The following is a 21,874-nucleotide window of genomic DNA, read 5'->3' on the forward strand; positions in this document are numbered from 1 at the left end:
GCTTGTTGAAGATAAGTAATGAATGTAGAGGCTGCATGATGTTATAAACAAGCCTGATGCTATGATACAAGATGATGTGGAATTGAAAAGTAATACTTTGCAAAGCATGATGTCAGGAGGCATTCAGGTAAGTTGAGCAGGTCGCTTTCATTAGCGGGATGAGATTCATGGACCAGGACCAGCCAGCAGTGAGTGTAGTTACAGTGAATGATCAGTATGTGACGAAGCTTGGCACAGCTGATGTTGCAGTGTCAATCAGGGTTCCAGAGATATCTGAGAAGTGAGCTGTATGGCTAGGAAGGGATCCTCTCCCACTCAGTAGTGCTGCTGTTGGTGTGTTTCAGGGCAGCCAGTTGCCAGTGAAATCTGAAACCTGAGGCTGCGTCTGAGGGCTGGCCTTGCTAGGTTGTTCCAGCCTTCTGTACTGTGTATTCACACATCCCTGCACACACAATCACTCTCTTTCTAACCTTCTGGACTACTCCTTCTGTGACTGCTAGGATTTCTCAAGTACAGGTGGTGGTAGTGGAGCGCTTCGGAGTTAAAGTAACGCAGTCCTCGGGGATCGAGTCTGCAGATGGTCTGAGCATTCAAGAGAGAGAGGAGAGGAAATTTTTTTTCTTCGCAGTGACAACTTAGTTTAGCACCACCGTATTTCCTCTCTGAAACTGTCTTGTGAAGCTACCACGTTTATGGGTCTGAATATTTCCCCCACTTGTGGGAAGTAGAGTGCTTGGTTTTTGGTTTTTTGTTTTCTCCTTTCTTATTCACCCGGGTGGAGTGGTTTTCTCGAGCTGCTGCTGGTCTGGATCAGCGCTGCAGTTGGAAGCAGGGTAGGTGGAATTAAAGTGGTGTTTGTGACAAAACTTTGAAGAAGGGCACATTCTTTTGACAGGACAAACTCTGACTGCAGACCAGGAAGCCACAGCAGCAGCTGTCCGTGACAATGCTGTTCTTGTCTTGGAGAGGGAGGCAGCTCTGAGGATTCTGTTCTGTGCTGCTATTTTTTTAATTACAAACTTTGTCACAATGTTCCTTTTTTATTTCTCCCAGGGATAAAAATAGAATATTCTGTCATCTAACTCCAGATTAAAAATAAATAAAAACAAAGGCTCTTTGTGTGTTCTGAAATTCCCATGTTAATATTCATCTTCAGATTTGTAATAGTTCTCTTTGCATGTTCCTCTTTGGTACAAATGTCTGGAGTTCAGCTGTCCTAGATAACAGGCTCACCGGGGCAGAATTTGTAATAAGTGCTTTGATTGTAATCACCAAAGAGTTAGGAAATCTTTAGTGGATTTTAAAGACACCCAAGTGGTTTTGTGTTTAAGATAAGAGATCTGCAGAAATTGTGGATTTTTTGTCCCCTCTTTTGAACTTGTATAAAATATATATCTAGTATGTCTCAGAAATATGGATATATGCTTGCAGAGTTTTGAGTTCTCTTTTTAAAACAAATCTTAAATAGGATTTCTAGTACAGGAGAGTTACTGAGTACTGTGACTTGTTGTCCCAGACCTCACTAGATATTGACCAGAAATAAACAGCATGATCCTTTTTAGGCACAAATGCCAATATATCATACATATGTAGAAACAGGGTCCAGATTAATCCATTGTGTAACCACAGTGACTTCAATGGGGCTACATTTACCTAGATATGATAGATGAATTCAAAACATCGTTCTTCAGGTAACTTCTTTTGTTGTTAGGTATCTTGTCCTAAAAAGAGACATTACTTTTATCCAAGTTTCAGGAGGAATTGATTTATGTTGGGTGTCTTGTATTAAGAAATGAGAGAGGGGGATTGATCCATAAACAGAACAAGGCATGCTTCCCTCACTAAGACAAGCTGATTGGAAACTTGTGGTATGTACAGATAAGTACAAATTATTACCAAAAAGCAGTATGTGTGTCCCATAATCAAAAGCAGAGGTAGATGGAGAGAGAGAGATTGAGTGAAGTCCTTATCCCTAGCTCCCCCTGAAATTCAGATGCTATGCTGTGGTGTTGTTTTTGTTGTTGCAACAGGCATTGGTGGCACATGGTACAATGAGTTTAGAGACAAAAACTAAAATGGGCTTACAAGTTCCCTTTTTGTGTGTGACTGGCATCTTGTTCGTTGCTTTAGTTTCCTGTTTGTTTCTTCCTTGAATGCTGCTGTCTCACTTTCTTGCAGCTCATCTCTCCTATAAAGTTACACAGAGGTAGATTGAGGTTTAAGTGGGTGCCCACCCAGAGAAGCCCCACAGCCAGCCCAAGGACAGTAGTGAGTCCAGTTTTCCTCCCTGCCTCCCTCCTTCCTCAGAGAGAGTACATCACCAGATGATTTCTGGCTTCAGGGGGATGCTGCATGGCATTACTTCTGAAATCTGGACTTCTCTGGTGGCTGCAGGTTCAAATCCTGCTGTGCCACGGGCCCTGTAGCTCAGCTTACTTTTCACTGGCTTTTTGTTCTTTGCTAGGAAGATGAAGCTCACAGAGTTAGATGCAGGAGGAAATAAGATCTCTTAGATGTAGTTGTTGCAAAACTAATAGGGTGAACTCTTGATAAAAACATGTCTGTAGGAGCATCAATAACAAAAATCCCCTGTGAGATTGTCTGTAGCTTTGCACAGCTACAAAACACACACCGCTTTCAAGGACTTTCATCTACTATGGTTTTATTCAATACATGATCTTAAATACACTAGGAAAAAGTAGGATGTATAGATGAGTCATAGCAGGTGGCACAAAAGTGGTTTGCATCTTATTACTGTAGTGCTTTTTTCTTTAGGCTGTTTGGTGTTTGCTACCAGCATCCTTATTTATTTCTAGTGTGACCTACTGGCCTTTTGAAGTACATGTTATCCCCAGAGTTATTAATGATCTGGTATGTTTTTCTGTGACGTGAATAAGTAAGCATTGCTGGTTCAGACTGTGCCTGGCATTTTCACTATAGTACCAGCTTGAGTGCCCTAAACCAATGGCTCTCAACCTTTCTAGACTACTGTACCCCTTCTAGGAGTCTGATTTGTCTTGCGTAGCCCAAGTTTCACCTCACTTAAAATACTACTGGCTTGCAAAATCAGACATAAAAATACAAAATCACAGCACACTGTTACTGAAATGTGCTTATTTTCTCATATTTACCATATAATAAATCAATTGGAATATAAATATTGTACTTACATTTCAGTATATAGAGCAGTATAAACAAGTCATTGTCTGTATGAAATTTTAGTTTGAACTGACTTTACTTTTTATGTAGCCTGTTGTAGAACTAGGCAAATATCTAGATGAGTTAATGTACCCTCTGGAAGGCCTCTGTGTACCAATGGTTGAGAACCATTTCCCTAAACCCCATTGCAGTTGAGTGTGATCCATTAGTTTTCCATGAGGAAAAGAAATGCTCTCTTGTCTTTTCACTTCTCTATGTATGTTTTCATCATTCACTGTGATATTTCTGTCTTTGTGTAAGTGCAATGCTGCAAGCAGAACAGGTGGTTGATACTGCTTTACCATAGGGAAGCACATGGGCATTTAAAGAAACCCATAACACCATCATGTCAGTCTTCAGAGGGGCGGAAGGTTGCAATGACTGTAGAATTTAAAGTATCTCTTCAATCATTCTTCATAGCAGAAAGACAGCAGGGACTGAAAATGAACATATACCTCCTACATATGTATTTTGATGTCTTGGTTAAAGAAACACAAAATACTAGTGCTGTTTTTAGAATGGCTGTTGATTGTAGAGTCTAGGGAAAGTAAAGTAAGTGTGTGTGTGTGTACGTGGGCGTGCATGCGCGAATGTTGGGGTGGGGTGCAGGAATGCCAGGTCACCCTGTCACACACCCTGAAATCTCTTTTTTTTTTAGTTGAAAAAAGGGGGTTTCTTAGTGCTCCTCGAAGTTGTTGAATTGATAGCCCTGAAAAATCTAAGTTTTTCTTACCTTTAGAGCAGGCATAGCAGATGGTGGGAGCTCAAGCTTCCCCAGGACGAACCAAAAGAGCCTCAACTCTGACCTGGAGGGACCTACTGAAGCCCCGACCTTCTAAGTAACTCCATGCTGGCAAACCTCCACCTTCTCTCAACCCCCTCCCCCCCCCACACCTGCAAAGAGCATCCTGGAAGTAATTGAGGTTCTGTTTTGGGGACTTTTCTGCAGAGAGCTCCTTGAAGGATCAGGGCCTTTGTTTCCAAGTGCATTCGTTTCTTGGCTTCTTCTCTAATATTGCCACTAAGTTTTGTGCTAAGGACAGTTGCCTTCGTTGAACTGAAACAGTGAACTATTTCACAGAGATTTATAGATTATGAGGCCAGGAGGCACCCTTGTGATCTTCTAGTCTGACCTGCCATCCTGTATAATACAAATATCCAATCATCATGTAAAAATTTCCAGTGAAGGAGAACCCATCGTGATGCTGGGTAAGATGTTCAATGGTTAATTACCATCACGGTTAAAAATGTGTGCCATCTGTCTAGTCTGAATTTGTTTAGTGTCAACTTCCAGCCATTGCATCTTGTTATATCTTTGCCTACTAGATTGAAGAGTCTTCAGTTATCAAATTTCTGTTTCTTTTGTGGGTACTTATAGACCAGTGGTCTCCAACCTTTTTATGCACAAGATCACTTTTTGAATTTAAGGGCAACCCAGGATCAACCCGCCCCTTCCCCGGGGTCCCATCCCTTCCCCAAAGCCCTGCCCACTCACTCCATCGTCCCCTCTCCGTTGCTCGCTCTCCCCCACCCTCACTTTCACCACGCTGAGGTAGGGGTTTGGGGTTCGGGTGTGGGGTCTGGGCTGGGGCCGAGGGGTTTTCAGTGTGGGAGGGGGCTCCAGGCTGAGCCTGGGGCAGGGGGTTGGGGTGCAGGAGGGTGCAAGCTCTGGGAGAGAGTTGGGGTGCAGGAGGGGGCTCCAGGCTGGGGCAGAGCACTGAGGTGCAGGAGGGCGTGCGGGGTACTGGCTCGGGGGGGGGGTCAGGGCTGGGGCAGGGGTTTGGGGTACAGCATGGGCTATGGGTTGCTGGCTCCGGGAGGGGGCTTAGGGCTGGGGGTTGGGGTGCGACCTCCCGCCTGGCTGCACTTACCTTGGGCAGCTCCTGGTCAGCAGTGCAGGGAGGCTAAGGCAGACTCCCTGCTTACTCTGGCTCCATGCTGCTCCTGAAAGGGGCCAATGCGCCGGGGGGGGTTATGTGGCTCTGGATGCTGCCCCTCTTTGCAAGCACCACTCCCACAGCTCCCATTGGCCACATCTCCCCATTCCCAGCCAATGGGAGCTGCAGTAGCGGTGCTTACAGGTGGGAGCAGTGCACAGAGGAGACCCCCCAGCCCCCAGGGCTGCAGGACAGACGTCCTGTGCCACCAGAGATCGCGATCAACTGGGAGATTCTCTAGGATCGACCAGTCAATCACGATTGAGTGGTTGGTGACCACTGTTATAGACTGTGATCAAGTCACCTTTTCTTTGGTAAGCTGAATAGATTGAGCTTCGTGACTCTTTCAGTCTAAGGCCTGTTTTCCAATCCTGGAATGATTCTCATGGCTCTTCCCTGAAAGAACTGCTTGAAGTATTCCAATAGCAGTCGCACCAAATACGGAATGGTAATCAATGTAACTGGAGATTTTCATTTATACATCCAAGGATCAGATTAACCTCTTTGGCCACAACATTGCGCAGAGAGGTCATGTTCAACTAATGATCCACCCAGACCTCCAAATCTTTTTTAGTGTCAGTGCTTCCTAGGCCAAATATGGCATGGATTTGTGGTTCACAGATGTAGGATTTTATTTGGCTTTACTAAAGTGTATAATGTTTGGTTGGCCCAGGGATTCATTTTGCTCTGTATTGGTGAGCTGTTCTCCTCATCATTTCCCACTCCCTCAATCTTTGTGTCAGCTGCAAATTTGATCAGTAATGATTTTTTTCCCCCTCCAGGTCATTGATAAAAATATTAAATAGTGTAGAGCCAAGAATCAACCTCTGCGGGAGCCCACTAGAATCACCCTGTTCAATGATGATTCCACATTTACAATTACATTTTGAGTCCTACAAAATCAACAATATGTCACACATTAAATGGTATCATTCTAGCTTCTTAATCAAAATGTTGTATTGTATCAAGTCAAATACCTTACACAAGTTTAAGTATATTACTTCAACACTGTTACCTTTTATCGATGGATCTGTAATCTCATCAAAATAAATATCTTGTTAGTTTGACAGGGCCTTATTATACTCCCTGGCATAATAGGACTAAATTCCACAACAGTGGCAAAAAATTTCTATGGCAACATTAATTTATTCTCTTGTCATGAAGTACCCTTCATGCCTCCTTTCTTAGCCCCATACAGTTATGGGTCATAGCTGACCAATTTAATTGGCATAACCTTCGGCTGAATATTTTTGATGGTGATAATTTTCAAGGCTGAACTGCTTTCCAATCTTCCATGCTGCCCAACTCAGTGGGACTTGGTTCCTGTAGCTCAGAACCAGGTAAGGGGATGTATCAGCAGCTCATCTCCCTGGCTATCTGGGCCTCAGATGCTGCACTGTTCTCTGGGTTTCTCAGCATCCTTCTTTTGAGTTCCCTCAGTTCATGGCTGCCTGCTGCAGGCCAGTGCTGGCTCTTTCACCACTGGCAGCATAGCTGTGTGGAATCGTGCAGGGTGCATGCACTCTAATCAAAGTGACTTCTGCTTTTGGGAAAACTGAGGCGCAAAAGTCAAAGGCAGGTAGGTTCTGGTAGGCAGGGAACCAAAACAAATGTAAAATGATGAACTCTGGAGCAAATATGTGTTTGTTCTGGGGCATCTTGGAAATTGCCAAATTGTGCAGTAACAGAATTGCAGAATTTACAGGGCTCTGAGTGAAACAAATCAGGCAGTTTACTGCTCTCAAAGCTATTGTTTCAGGCCCGCCGCAGAGATCACTACATCAGTTTGCATTCTGCATTTCCAAGATTATCTCCCCAATCATAAGGGCTAGAAATACATATATTCTAAAAAAGCTGAGATTCTGGAGCATTAATTCTTCAGCAAGGGGTGAATTCCTTGGCACTTGCCACAGCTTTGGAATTGTGGAATATATGAAATCCTGCACGTAGGTCACTGAGCAGCCATCAGATAGTAAAGATAAATCAGTACAACATGGGTGTTGTATGTGGAAACATGGATGCCACAACTGTGCTTCCTTTAGTTCCCCTAATGCTTTTTCAAAACTTGACATCAGTGGACTGCCCCCAGCATCTCCAGAACAGGGAGCATTGTATTGATAGGGAAGCGTGACCAGTCAAACACCAGAATGCTTTTGGAGCATGTATAAAAACAAATAAAATTCACCCCGGCATGTGGTGGTGCTGACAAAAAGGCCAAAATAGTAGTATTTTGTTTCCTTTAAAACGTCTACGGAGATGGCAGCTTATTTTCTGACTTGCTGGGAGAGAGACCTTGACCACGACCCGGCTCCATCCAGGTCTCTCCCTGACTGTGACTTTTAAGTCTCTCTTTACGTGACCCAGCTTGCCCCACTCCCCTGATTCTGGGGGGCAAGGGGGCTGACTGGACCCAGAAGGAGTCAGGATGTTCCCTCACCTGGGAGAGAAGAGGGCAGCCCCAGCCCACCCTATTCACTATGGCCTAATCTTGGGCCCTAAACCCAGCATTCTGGGTTTTCCCTTAACTGTCTTGCTGAAACCATTTCTTCTCCCTCAGTTACCACATCCCCAGTCCTATGCAGGTCTTACGGGAAACCTAAAACAGAGTAGAATGGGCCTGAAAGTTGTTGGTTGTCAGTACATCCTGACTAAGGGAGGGTAAAGCAGTATATGTACTCTAATACATATTCTGTGTGTTTCCAGCCAAATGCTAAAGGATCTTCAGGCAATCTACAAATATACACAATATATTGCTGCTCTTGTACAGGAGAAGAATTTAGAGATGAACCCTGCAGCGACAAAGGGCTGGATTCTAATTGAACTAGAACTTCTTACTGCACAGCTGGTGTTCAGCCAACAGTAATATGACCTAAAAAGATAAGCTCTTCTATGTCCTATGTGTGGGACATCAGCTAGCATAAGAGCCTGCTGCTTGCTTACAGCTAGCAAAGCTTGTCCTCTTAGGTCAGATGATACAAACGTGCTTTTGGTGTTAAAGATTCCAGGCTCAGTCCCAACTAATGATCATAATGTGTTTGTATGTATGTGGTCATGGTTTGTTTCATTAGTGTGTAGTGGCATAATCCCCACAGATATGAGTTTAGAAAAAGATTGAAATGTGTGGTCCACCCGGAGCAGTGGAAAGCCGGCCTGGCCCTGTGGAATGTAACCCATGCTTGGTGTGGTCATATGTCCCCCTCTAATGGCGCTTAGATCAGCCAGAGATTGATGAGCCTGTTACAGCCTTGGCTACTAGACACATGTCTTTTAGCTCATGCGGTAGAGGCTCATGCATTAAACTCCAAAGGTCCCAGGTTTTATCCAGGCTGCCGCCGACCAAGATCTGTTGGCAGTGGAAGCAAGCCTAAGGCTGGCTTATAGAAGCAGTGGAAAGCAAGCCTCAGTCTGGCTTAAGTGGCTGTGCTATATTCACCTTCACAGCCTGTAGCATAGAGGACATGGTGGTGGAAAGAGGTTGTGACTAGAGCACCTCTCTTCTTGAGTGATCCCAGTTGCTGGAATGCCACTTTGGAGGGCCACTGCAGCCAGATGTTATTTAAATCAGCCGAAGGCTATTCTAAGTTGCTTGAAATGCCATATCACCTAAAGAACGGAAAATGGCATAAAGATGGAAAAATGTAACCTCCTCTTTGCCTCCTTTTCTTCAAGTTCTGCAGTGAATGCAGTTTAGCCAGACCTGAGGATGGGGCCCTATATTTCTAATTCGCGCACTGGATGAGGGTTAATTTATTTTGTTTAAAAAAAAATTCAGAAAATTGGTAAATTAAAAAAATCATCCAACCGTTAGAGCTTTGCATGCCATGATACTACCAGGATCTTGTTAGGACTATCATGATGTGTATTTAGGACTGGCTATTTTAATTTAGTTAATTATTGTTGTAAGGTGTTGCTAGTCATATCTACCTGAACTACTTGGTCTATGACCAAGAGATAAAAATTTTACTTATTGGTGAATAGCCCAGGACAGGATAAAACAAACTTCTAAAACTTCCTGTTTGAACACACTGTAAACTTGCATTGCTATGACAAATATGTGAATGCTGGAGTAACTATGAGTTAAATGACAGCTTATGAATATTTTTTTAATTGATATGTTGATTGATATTGACTGCAGCACCGCTTAATGATCAGAGTATTGTTTTGGAAGGTGTGCTGTGTAATGTGTGTTTGTGTGTGAGTGAGAAAATTAAGCCTTTACCTATTCTCAGAGAACAAGATCAAAATCATGTCTTGCATGCATGGATAGTCACTGGGGTTATCCGCTGTAAAGTGGTTTTAAAAACACAAAACAAAAAATCTGCACAGTGGAAAGAAACCTTGTTACTGTCAGTTTGTAATATTTGTGCAGCTGTTTCCACAGCTCTGTCTTAACTTTCACTCTCAGCCCCCAGAAACAAGTAAATGGATGGCTTTGGAGGGTGGAGGGGAAGGCATTTCTTTGCAGGGCCTGACTGGAGCAGACTCAGAAGAAACAAGCTATGCCTTACAGTCAATGAATTATAAAATACAAAGTTAAATAAGAATTCATAGCACAGTTTTTAATACTTGCAACTTTTTAAGTCTGGGTTTGCTTTGTCTTGAGCAGGAATAAATGAGATTCTGGCAAAACACAGGACAAAGAGATACTATAAAAATGGGTGCCTGGCTTTAAAGTGTGGTTATAATCATTGTGAATTTTTAAGAATGATCTCGTTGGATTCCATGCCTATTCTACCTCAATGACTTCTAGGTCAAATTTTCTGAGTTTAAAAAGTAATGGAAAAAGTCCAACCCTACAAACTCAATCAGACGTCAAACTGAGTTCTTTCTGGCTTATGTAACGTGGCCAATAATAAGAGTCTGGACTACAAACATAGAAGCTAGGGCCCTGGTATGTGAGTAACTGGGTACACGGTTGGGATTTAATTTAATTTTTGATATATGAGGCAGAATGGAATCTAGCTTGTTCTGTGATAACTTCATCTGCATATCTTTTTTTCCTCAGTAAATACAGATATATAAAGCAAGCAAATATAACTCAGAAACACAGGGTACTGGTATGTTGGGTGGTGCTATTTTTATATAGTTATATTTCTGATATCTGCACTTCAAATTAATAATGTTAATATGATTTAATTTAGATTTAATTACACTGTTACTACGAGCTAAATTAGTAATTGCTGATTATTTATTGCAGTGTAAAATTGAGTCTTAAATGTTAGTTAGCACTGTACAAGTATGACAAGAGTCCTCCTTACAAAGTGCCTTTAACCAAGTTCAAGTATGAATTAAAAAGGGGTTCCAGCTAAAACAGCTTCTAGCATGACATGGCAATACCATACTAGAAGCAAATTTTAAAATTTGTTTCTAATATGTCTATAAGAATATATAGTATTGCACTTCAAAAAATATTTGGTTTAATTTATCTTGCAATATCAGTATTGCTGGCACTGATGATTTTATTGCAACTTTTGTGACATTTGATATATTTCTCAAAGCCCCAGCACCTGGAGTTATGATACGTGAGAATCTCGGCTCTCTTGCTCTTTTTTAGCAATACATTACTAGTTGCTGTGGTTTTTAGAGGAAAGTTTGAAATCACGAACCCTAAAAGCTCAAAACTCTGAAGGTGAAAGAAAGGAATCTAACATTTATGATTTTTTGTCCAGTCTCATGACTTTTGAATAGTTGTCTGACAGTACTAGAACTTGGTAAATGCCCCTATAGAATATGAAAAAGTGGACTATTGCAACTAGGTCATATTACATAAGGATCTGATCCTGCAAGGTTCGGAGTGCCACCAACTCTCATTTGTATCAGCTTGGAGTTAAAAATATGCACCTCCCAGGAGACCACAGCATCTGCAGAGTTGTTCCAGCTGGCTTCACCGTTCAGAAACACATGTCTGGTGATATATTTAAATCTTACATGTTTGTATACACTCAGATGTATGATAAGCTTTGTCAGGTGTCTTTCCTAAGGGATGTTAATGTGAGAACGGCAAGAAATTGAGAAATCATCATATATATAGTGCTCTTATTTTATTTCTATGCAAAATAAACTTAAGGTTAGAGTAAAGGGATATACAGTAAAAGCTGTGTTATCTGACACTTTCCCAACCGGAAATCTCTAGAAACTGGCATTTCTGATATCTCCCAATGCAAATCTTCAATAGGGTTGCCAGGTGTCCGGTTTTTGACCGGAATGTCTGGTCAAAAACGAACCCTGGCAGCTCCGGTTAGCACCGCTGACAGGGCCATTAAAAGTCCAGTTGGTGCAGGGCTGGCAGGCTCCCTACCTGGCTCCGCATTGCTCCCCAGAAGCAGTAGCGTGTCCCTGCTCCTAGGTGGAGGAATGGCCATGGGGGCTCCCTGCACTGCCCCCACCCCACGTACTGGCTCTACAGCTGTCATTGGCCGGGAACCACGGCCAATGAGAGCTGTGGGGGTGGCGCCTGCAGGCAGAGGTAGCGCACAGAGCTGTCTGGCCGGGCTTCTGCCTAGGAGCTGAGGAACATGTTGCCTGGATCCAGCACCCCAAAACCAATCCTGTGCCACAATCCTCTGCCCTGAATCCCCTTCTTCACCCAAACTCCCTCCCAGAGCCCATGCCCTGCACTCTTAAACCTGAGCCCCCTCCCGCACCCATTGGTAAGTATAACTCTGAGTTAACTGGAATTTTTGACTAACCAGCACCCCCCATTCCACCAACATGCCGGATAACAAAGCTTTTACTGTAAATGGGTAATATCCTTCCCCCACTCTTGGCATATGCTGTGCACGATGGATATTGCCCAGACTGATCCCACCACATTCCTGGGGTTCACTTTTGAAATCCATGGATATATGTAAAACCAAGTGATCTTTATTATGTATTTTTAATTAACTAACTAAATGTTAGGGCAGGACTGTGTTTACAAACATGGGCCCTAATCTTACAGCTGACTTTGCAAATGTGCCAGAGCCAGATGTAGAGAGGCAATCCAACCCCAAATGAGTAGGTTAGGAGCATTTGATATGTATAAATAGAGGAGGCAGAATTTAATTTTTATTTTTTATATAATTTCAATGGATAACAGATATTTTAAAGAATTTTTTCAGTTTTAAATTTTCAAGTTCCATGAAATTATGGGAGGGGTCAGGTAATTATTTAATCACAGATGCTGAGATTCAAAAAGTGAAAGCTTCATAACCATTAAGATATAAATGGTCAACATCTCATGTCAAAATATGCTAAGTAAATATCCTTAAATCAAACTCTGAACTCTCAAGCGGCATTTTTCTTTCTTTGCCTACCTTTTTAAATGGAAATATTTTTTCGTCGGTGTTTGTGTACGGGGAAATCAACATTTACCGATAAAAATCTAACCTTTCCATGCCTACATATAAAGTGTTACCCAACATTGTCTTAGAAGAGAAGAAAAGATCCACAACAAATCCATATCTCTCACACAGATTAGATCAGTGGTTCTCAACCAGGGGTACACATACCACTGGGGGTTACGCAGGGGTCTTCCAGGAGGTACATCAACTCATCTAGATATTTGTCTAGTTTTACAACAGGCTACATAAAAGGCACTAGCAAAGTCAGTACCAACTAAACTTTCATACAGTGACTTGTTTATATTGCTCTGTATACTATACAGTGAAATGTAAATAGAATATTTATATTCCAAGTCATTTAAAAGTAAGCAATTTTTCTGTAATAGTGTGCTGTGACACTTTTGTATTTTTGTCTGATTTTGTAATCAAGTAGTTGTTAAGTGAGGTGAAACGTGGGATACGCAAGACAAATCAGACTCCTGAAAGGGGTACAGTAGTCTGGAAAGATTGAGAACCACTGCATTAGATCACTTTCTGTCTTTGGTAACTCTTTACAGTAATGAGCCAATCATTAATTTCTTTGACATTTCTGGTAATAACACTAATCCTGAAGAATTTACTGGCTATGAATGTGGCTGTCATAAACACTTATGCCGGATTCTCATAATAATTCAACTTTTAAGACAGACAACTTATTACAAAGAGCTATCACCTTCTATAACAATTCTTAACACTCTGCCCTTTGTAGTGGTTAGCATGGACCTTGTGTGGGAGAAACCAGTGTTAATCATTTTAAGCTTTGCATTTGTCAGACAAATCATTTTGTTAGATGTGAGGGGAATAAGCAGGGAGAACGAGGTGGGTGGCTGGTTGTGCAGGCTGTAGTGTGAATCTGAGAGCCAGACAGAGTTCTGTCAGTGCAGCACTTATATTACCTCACTGTTTGCTGTGGAGTCCTCCTTTGTTTAATATGTGGTGAATTCCCACATGTACTTCTCTCTCCCTTGTCCTCAGCCTGAGGACACTGCTCACAGGGCTCAGAATGCCTCTCTGCTGACACCAGGAAAGGACCAGAGCAGCAAGTTGAATGTGCACCACATGGCACATATGGTCGAGACTATTTATCATGTAACAAGATTAAGCCTTCATGCAGCAGTGCCGTATAATGCAGGCACACGCTGCTCCAGATACCTTTACCAGGCAATTTGAAAAGTGCAGAACATCAGTTCAGCAAAGGTGGTCTCTTCCTAACACTAAAAAGAGAATCCTAAATGCTTAGATTCCCTTCAGACATTTGCATGCTGTTTGATGGTGTCACTCCTGGGACGCTGCTTCTGATATCTTCATCTTCCAGCGTGAACAGGAAAGCTGTGAATCGTGAGTTTTGCTGTTTTTTATTCTTTTAGGGAGTGACAAAAAATACTTCCCTAGCCACAAGGACATGTTAATTATGATTGTTGTTGTTTTATGTCTCTACCTGACTACACAGTAAAGATTTTATAGCTTCTTTAAGTGTCCATGAACTATTGGGAAATTAAAGGGAAATACCTGGTGGAAATACTCAGTTAATAATTTAATTTACAATCTGTGCTACGATACTGAATACCAAATGAATTCAGGACAATAAAACAATAAAGTAAAAGTCGTCAGGGGCATGGTGAAGCTGGTATAATGGGGTTATAAATATTGATTGTTACAGAAGAATTTCATAGGGAAGTCATTTGTGGTATTTCAGATTTTTATTTTGAATACACAGCAGACAGACCTTAATGAGACGATGCTCTTGTCAGTTAGGGATGGCAGGGAATAGATCTGGCTCCATGAAAGAGACTGATTCTCTAAAACCACTGGTTGACCAGCAATTTTTCAGCAAAATAATTAGGATTGCATTTGTGGACATAGAGAAAAGGAGTTTGAGGATCAATGGCAGCTAATTATTTCTCAAATGGCTAGGTCAAATTTTGCTTGCCTTGAGTTTGCTACAAGCTTTCTCCTGTCATTTAACTCTTCCATGAGACTCGCCACAAACCTCTCTTTATTATCTTTCTGACAGAATGGTCCTTAGAATACTGTGTTGGGAATATATATCTGTCTGTCTCTCTTCTGACAAGCTTAGCTTTGTGCTGCTTGACTTGTAGTCATTTCCAGATATCAGATCTTGATCTAGTTGAAAGGGGGAGTCCATTTGGAAGTATTTTGAAGGGCATTTTAAGCAACACAACTATCTGATCAGTAAGTAGGACATGGTGCAAATCCATGGAATGTTGTTAACCTATAAAATTCTGGAAAAAAATGTGAGTGCGCGTGCGCGCACACACACACTGTAGAAACTGTAGTTACCTTGGTAGTACAGTATTCGAAACATGTTTTTGAGGAACTAAATGCTACCTTCAGTTACAGCTGTGAAGCCCCACTGAAGTCATTGGGTTGCATAGGTATGACTAAGGGCAGAATTTTGGTCTTAAAAGAGTTTACTGGGGATGGATTTTTAGTTAGGATTTGGTGCATGGTATGAGGAAAATTTATCTGTATAATACTTTCTGTATAAAACTCTTCCTGTCTCTGAAAAACATGAGGTAACTGAAATATCCCCAAATGAGGCATATTTAGTATTTAGTCAGATTTGCTTGTGGAAAGCCATAGCTTGCCTTATTACGCAGAGATTTGCCTCATCCTCTTTGAGGAAAAAGTTGAGTATTTTCTTTTCAAACGCAGATCTGATACTTAGTGATTTGTCGTTGGGTGTATATTGTAGATCGGCAAGCCACTTTTTTATTTCCTTTGTCCTGTCTTTTTAAAAGTAGACCTCTAAACTGAAAGAAAAGGAGTACTTGTGGCACCTTAGAGACTAACCAATTTATTTGAGCATGAGCTTTCGTGAGCTACAACTCACAACATCTGATGAAGTGAGCTGTAGCTCACGAAAGCTCATGCTCAAATAAATTGGTTAGTCTCTAAGGTGCCACAAGTACTCCTTTTCTTTTTGTGAATACAGACTAACACGGCTGTTCCTCTGAAACCTCTAAACTGAGTACACTGTCAGAAGCCTTATTGTTGATTTGCATTGTGATTGCTCCTAGAGGTCCCAGTCTGGGGTCAGGTCTCATTTGTACTAGGTGCTCTATACACGTCTTATTAAATGTAATCTTGAACTAAAAAAACAAAAGCTATAATACACAGTTTAAATGTGTACTTTTCCGTGGTGGACAGTCTTTTCCTCTCAGGTTACTGGACTTTTTGAAGTTCTAGTTCTTTAACAACTAGCACGGTACACACGTCCTCTGCATTCCAATCTTTAACAATAAGAAAAAAGAGCTTTTTTATTCTATTTCATTTCAATTCTGTATCAAATAAAACCTGAGATGAAAAGGCAAATGGAGTAACAAAACTGATTTATCTAATAGATTTTCACTCTTTTCCTCCCCCCTGGCTTTTACTAACGATATGTATGGGTTCCTCTGCTGCAAAGAGGGGGGGAAGGAGCAGTAGCCAAGTGTTCTGTCAAAGAAATATCCAAACTACACAACCATGCACCGCCAGAGAGAACCCTTCAGGTCCGGTTTGAAGCACACTATTGAGAGAGTGTAGGTAAAGCTCGCACTGTAGCTGCCCATACTATTTTCTCTATACCAGGCTGAGAACGTCAGTCATGAGGGTTATTAATGTGGCATTTACCTACTTAAAAGCTTGGAGATAAGTGGCCAAGGTACCCTGGGAGTTCTTTTCTTTGACAATATACAAAAGCCCTAAGGTATAATATACTCTTTATATGGCAACCTGCAGCAAACAGGCAGCTTCCATCTGAAGATAATACAAAGATATTTTGGACATGAGTTGTGGAAGTACCTGAACTCAGTTAATCCAGGCTGATGGTTGCCAGGTTTTATACTTTTATATCCCCAGCTGGTGCTAATGTACATCAGTATTGTTCCAAGTACATTCTGCTGTTCCATCTTTCCATGCTAAAATAATCAATTTACTTTAATCCCTCTCAGTACCAGATACCCTCAGTCTTTGATCTCTCTCTTTGTTAGTGAATTATGCAATCCTCTCTAAGTTGTGGAAGACAATAGTATTTGTCTGCTCACAAGATACAGTCACTTTTTTATGTATTTGCATTTGTAGATACTCTCATGAATTAGTAGCATTATAGGCTCAGCTGATTTATGACAGCATAGCATTCTTAATCTTGACTCATGATTTATTGTGTAATGTAACTGAGATCTGGGATCCTTGTATCGTTGTTCTTTTGGAAAAATTATCTTAGAGTGGCTTAGTTATAGTCAGTATGAGTCAGTTAAAAACATGTGCTAAACAAAATGGAAAAGCAAGTGTAAAAATGGGAATAGAAGTACTCTTCGCGTATATTGAGTCAACTTCACCTACTTTGCCCTTTTTTCTGTCAAGGGGAAGGTGTTATGTGTAAAGATGAGACGCAGGCTTTGGGGCCTTGGTTTGATCTCACCATTGACTTCAGTAAAACTACTCTTGATTTACAAGGGTCTAAGTGAGCTCAGAATTGTATCTTTTGTTAGAACTCAGGAATGCAAGCCAAAATCTCCTGAATTCAAACAGTCCCAATGTGGTGTTCAGCCAAGTCACTTTTCACCTCGCTTAGTTACCCCATCTGGAAAAATTAAGGTAACTATCTAACAATGGTGGCACAAGGATTCAAGCTGAAAAAAACAGAATGCATGCTAAATAAATCTGATATATGAGGCAGCTATGCACATTAACCCCAGCTATCTGAAATGAGAAAAATAGGTGAAGCTGACAGTGCCATCTATTCTTAGGGTTGCTTGACAATTCCCATGATAAGATTTTGTTTCCAGTTGCTTGTAAGAGTCCCAAACTTTAATTGTTCAGGCTGAAATTTTTCATGCTGCATGTCTGCCTCTGGCTGAACATTTTTGGGAACTTTCAGCTAAAATGGTTCAGCTGTTTACAAGAAAGGAACTAGAGAAAATATATTGCTTTGCCCATTTAAAAGGTTCTTCTGCTTCATTGAGAAATGATAGCACCTCCATGCTTTGGAGCAGGTACTTTGAAATTTGGCAGTGGGCATCCTGGAGTCGGGGATGAGCTATTTTTCATGTCCATGAAAATTGCCCCAAACTTGGCCAAGTTATATGCCTCTAAAAATATCCGTGTGCACATGCCCACGAGAGACTTTTGAGTTTGATTGCTAAATTCTCTGAAGTGTCCATCTGTACTCAACATGCTCCAGCCCAGGCTGAAGGGCTGAACAGGATTTTTTCTATGATCTCTCCCCGCAGCTACTGTGATGCCAGCAAAGAGAGACTTTCTTGTGCACTCAATGCTCCTATTGCTGGACTCAGGCAGTGAAGAGAAGGTGGAGGAAGAAACTTCTCTGGAGGGCAGAGAGGGGAGAAATTGGAGGGGGAGGAGGCAGAGAGGATTGTAGAAGCAGAGATGGCAGGAGCCAGGAGCAGAAGAGGATTGACGATAGGATGATTGGATAGCAGCAGAAGTGGACAGGGTCCAGGCTTGGGGCACAGGCACATAAAGGTTTACAACCACTAAATAATACTCCCCAGATAGAATTGAGCCCAGCAGTCCTCTGTATCCACATTCCTCCACAGTCAGAAAATAGCTGTTACTCCTTGCTAGTGGATTATGTCACCCCCCTTTTAGTGACTGGCCCACATAGGAGGATAACCTACTGCTGCTATCAGTTACTTCATTACCTGCAATGACACAGGTCTGTGCCATGGATCTAAGGATATCTCTGCACTGCTGCCAGAAATACAATCTCCAGTTCGGGTAGACATACCTGCACTAACTCTGATTGAGTTGCCATACTAAAAATAGTAGTGTGGTTGCATGGGTGGCAGCATGTGTTAGCTGCCCCAAGTATGTGCCTCGGATTTCATATAATATTGTACACAGAGTGGTGAGCCTGTCTGTCATCCATACAGCTGCAGCTGCCCTTCTGGTTTTAGGACTCTAGCTCTGTCGGGTATGTCTACCCAGGCTGGAAATTACACTTCCAGCTGCAGCGTAGACATAGTGCTAGAGTCTGAACTCACTGATGGTCCAGTGTGGGTGTCAGGATGATCTTACATAGTGGGGTATATTTTTTTGGGGGGAGGGAGGAGACAAAAAAGGGAAATTTTCATTAAACATATGTTAAGAGAACATAAAGGTTGTGGTGTTAAAGACTGAAAAATTAGGAAATGCCAGAGTTAATTTGACCCCCTTGTGTATATGCATTATGATACTGTCTTTGATTACATGATCACACACTATCGTCCCCACCCGACCCCTTCCTTTATTCCATGTATGTGACGGACAGTGCTCAGGGAATGAATCAAGGTTGTGTAGTGTGAGTGAAATAAGGCCTGGCCACACATTGAATATGGAGGATAAAAAAAATAATATATTGAGTAACTCCATCCTGTGGGGGTCCAGTAGAAAAAACTGTATGTGATCATGTAATTAAGAGCTTTATCTTGATAAATATATGCACAGTGGGCAGAATTAAAGTTGTGCGGGCAACCTTATTTTGGGAATTTCCTGTGAGTTCTTGACTTTTGCAACTTTCTTTTAATGTATTGTTGGGGAATGTAATTATATTATGGCCCATGTTCTATGTGAGGTCAGACTAGATGATCACAATGATCTGGCCTTGGAATCTATGAATCTATACACCTTGGCATAAAATAGACAATCATCTGGTTATGCAGCATGTAGTAAACCAAGTTGTGCTTTGTGCTCTGTAGCAGAATTCTACTCAGACTTCTTCTTGGCTCACAGCAGTTTCCTGAGACCTGATTCTGCACTTTTGTATACCTTGTGTAGTCATGTACACCTGTTAAAAGTGAGTGTAAAGTTTTAGCACCAGTGTGAGTGGAGAACTTCGGTTTGCTAGAGATTTACACTCACTTTTGCAGGTGTAAATGACTGCAGAAGGGGCAAGGCAATGGAAGATCAGGCACTTCTTGTTGTGGGTTCATCATTGTATGTACTGTATCTAGAAGCATCCCATGACATTGCATTGTGTTTTTAGTAGAACGACAGGGATGATCTTGATCATCCGATGAAGTGAGCTGTAGCTCACAAAAGCTTATGCTCAAATACATTTGTTAGTCTCTAAGGTGCCACAAGTACTCCTTTTATTTTTAGGGATGATCTAGGTTTACTTAATCCTGCCTCAGTGCAAGGAATGGATTAAATGACGTCTTGAGGTCCCATTCAGCTCTACATTTTTATGATGGCAGGAGCACAGCTCTATATTAGAGGGAGAGGAGGGCCAGCAGGAAATCATACACCTAAATGGGTCAGTTAGGCTTCTAGCCAGCTTCTCCACTTTAGTATGTCTAGAAGCAGGGATGTCTGAATGACTCTTGCAGTTTTGAATTTGGATGCTTAGATTAATTTTGAATTTGGATGCTTTTATGGAAACTGATATTAGTAAACATTTTGAATCTGAGTCTCATTAATTGAAAATTGCACAAAAAGTGGCTCTTATTTTTCTGCTGTGTTTCTTGGATAGCTCATCATTTGCTAGAAGTTTTCAAAGCTACTGTGGTAGGAAAGAGTAAAGTACTTTGGAAATCGTCATAGGATACTGCCATTTCTTTTTGTTAACTGACTTGTTAAAGTTTCAGTGGGATCTATAGAGTTACTTTAAAACTATAAATGGTAGAAAATTTTTGACACCCTTTTTCCATTGAAAAATGCCATTCATCTAAATTTAAAATGTTATACAGAAACGTATGGTTTTCAATGATTTTTTTTTTTGGTCAGGAAAGTTTTAGGTACAGGATGGCATTTTGAAAAAGAGGGAGAGGTGAACACATTCTCTTTATTTGGTTTGGCACAGATCTGGGGGATTCTGTTTCAAATTCCTGCTATTTGGTGTGGAGTGATTTGGAATGCAGAATGTTTTGTGAAACAGAATTGTTTGTTGTTTTCCAGCCAGCCCTGTTTAAAACAATGACTATTATTTGTAAGTTGTGAACAGCATAGTGAAAATAAGACTATTTCATTTATTTTATTTTGAATTGCTTAGGTAGCGTCTTTTACTGGAGAATCTCAATGCTTAATATAAACATTAAATAATCATGATCACATCTCTGTGTGGAAGGTGGTGTTACCATTTTATTCACTGATCAATTGAGGCACAGAAGTTAAATGCTTTGTCACATGCTAAGTCTGTGGCAGAGGTGGGAATAGAACCTGAGACTCTTGATTCTGTTTCTTGTTCGCACCAATAGGCATCTCCATCTTCCTCATCATTTTATTTATTATATAGGGGAAAATATTTCTTGATACCTTCCTACTGTAGTTCTAGTTAGAGATCTGGTCTTTGGACCCAATATGGTACAAAGAGACACTTAGTTTGGCTTTCTCAGTTACATTTACATTTTGAAAATTTGGTTTATTTTAATTGAATAGAGCATATTGACAAAATAAATCCATTTCCCCCACATAATCCCTTGACCAACACCAAGTTGTCAAAGTTGGGTAAATGTACATGTATGAAAGCAGGTTACTAGGCATGCTAACTAATAGTATGAATTTGGAAAATGCATTTTTACATGTACAAAGAGATGTACTCTAACATATGAAGAGTAGAGTTCAGGAGAGTCTTCAAAAATTTGACCCTGGATATTTAAATTGGTTTTTAATTTGGACCCCTGTTTAACCTTCCCGCCATACCACCAACTTGGACACTGCCAAGACTGTTTCACAGCTCTGTAAGATAAAGAATGGAAGTACTGTATCTAGTATTAGACTAAAAGAGGTGACTTACAAGACCCCAGTGGCTGATGGTAATGCAAATATGTGGAAAGCACGGGGGCGGGAGAATACTTGACATTATTAACTTCAGAAGAACTCAGAAAAAATGGCAGGAGCTTTGTTTCCTGACCAGGATTGTGTACATACCCTTGGGAAAAGGAACACCCTGAAACTATTACTGCATTTGGAAGCATTGTATGTTATTTTTAAGGGGGGTGTGGGTAGTAAATGTAACAATTCTTCAAAGCTTTAAAAAATAGAAACCCCGCTATTTCAGTATTGCAGTTGAGGCTGACACAACAAAATCACCCTTTCACATTAGGATTCCCTAGATGTTTATCCATATACTTAATCATAATATGGACGTAAGGGTATGCTTTCTGTCTTGTGACAATGTAGTGTGTTATCACAATATGGCTTCCTTTTGGTTATTTTTGCAAGTAAGAGAAGATAGCCAAAGTTTTATGATGGTACCAGGTGGTAAACAGTCTGGGACGTATGAAGAAAAACCCAATCCTAACACTCTGTTATCTCTTACTTTGGATCAAGGAGCTAGGTAAAAAAAAAAAAAAAGCAAAACTATCTGCCTGGGCAAAGGCAACTAAAGCAGCAATTCCCTCATCAATTTATCTCCTTATCACTTGTTTGTGA

General features: G+C 41.2%; 1 protein-coding gene across 3 annotated transcripts in view; it reads left to right on the forward strand.

The window, feature by feature from the left end:
• The first annotated feature begins 452 nt into the window (after window positions 1-452).
• ARHGAP24 (Rho GTPase activating protein 24) overlaps window positions 453-21,874 on the forward strand; it is a 337,143-nt gene continuing 315,721 nt past the window's right edge. Inside the window, exon 1 of one of the 3 annotated variants that reach the window (XM_048848049.2) lies at window positions 453-833. Coding sequence is in view for 2 of the 3 variants with exons in the window: in XM_048848048.2 (XP_048704005.2) it covers window positions 13,729-13,834 (106 nt within the window). In the remaining variant the exon portion in view is untranslated. Of the gene's footprint in view, window positions 834-13,418; window positions 13,835-21,874 lie in introns of those variants that run through there. The other 2 variants (XM_048848048.2, XM_048848047.2) reach the window with 2 other exon arrangements.

This window comes from Caretta caretta, chromosome 4, assembly GCF_965140235.1.
Source record: "Caretta caretta isolate rCarCar2 chromosome 4, rCarCar1.hap1, whole genome shotgun sequence".
NCBI classification, from domain to species: domain Eukaryota; kingdom Metazoa; phylum Chordata; order Testudines; family Cheloniidae; genus Caretta; species Caretta caretta.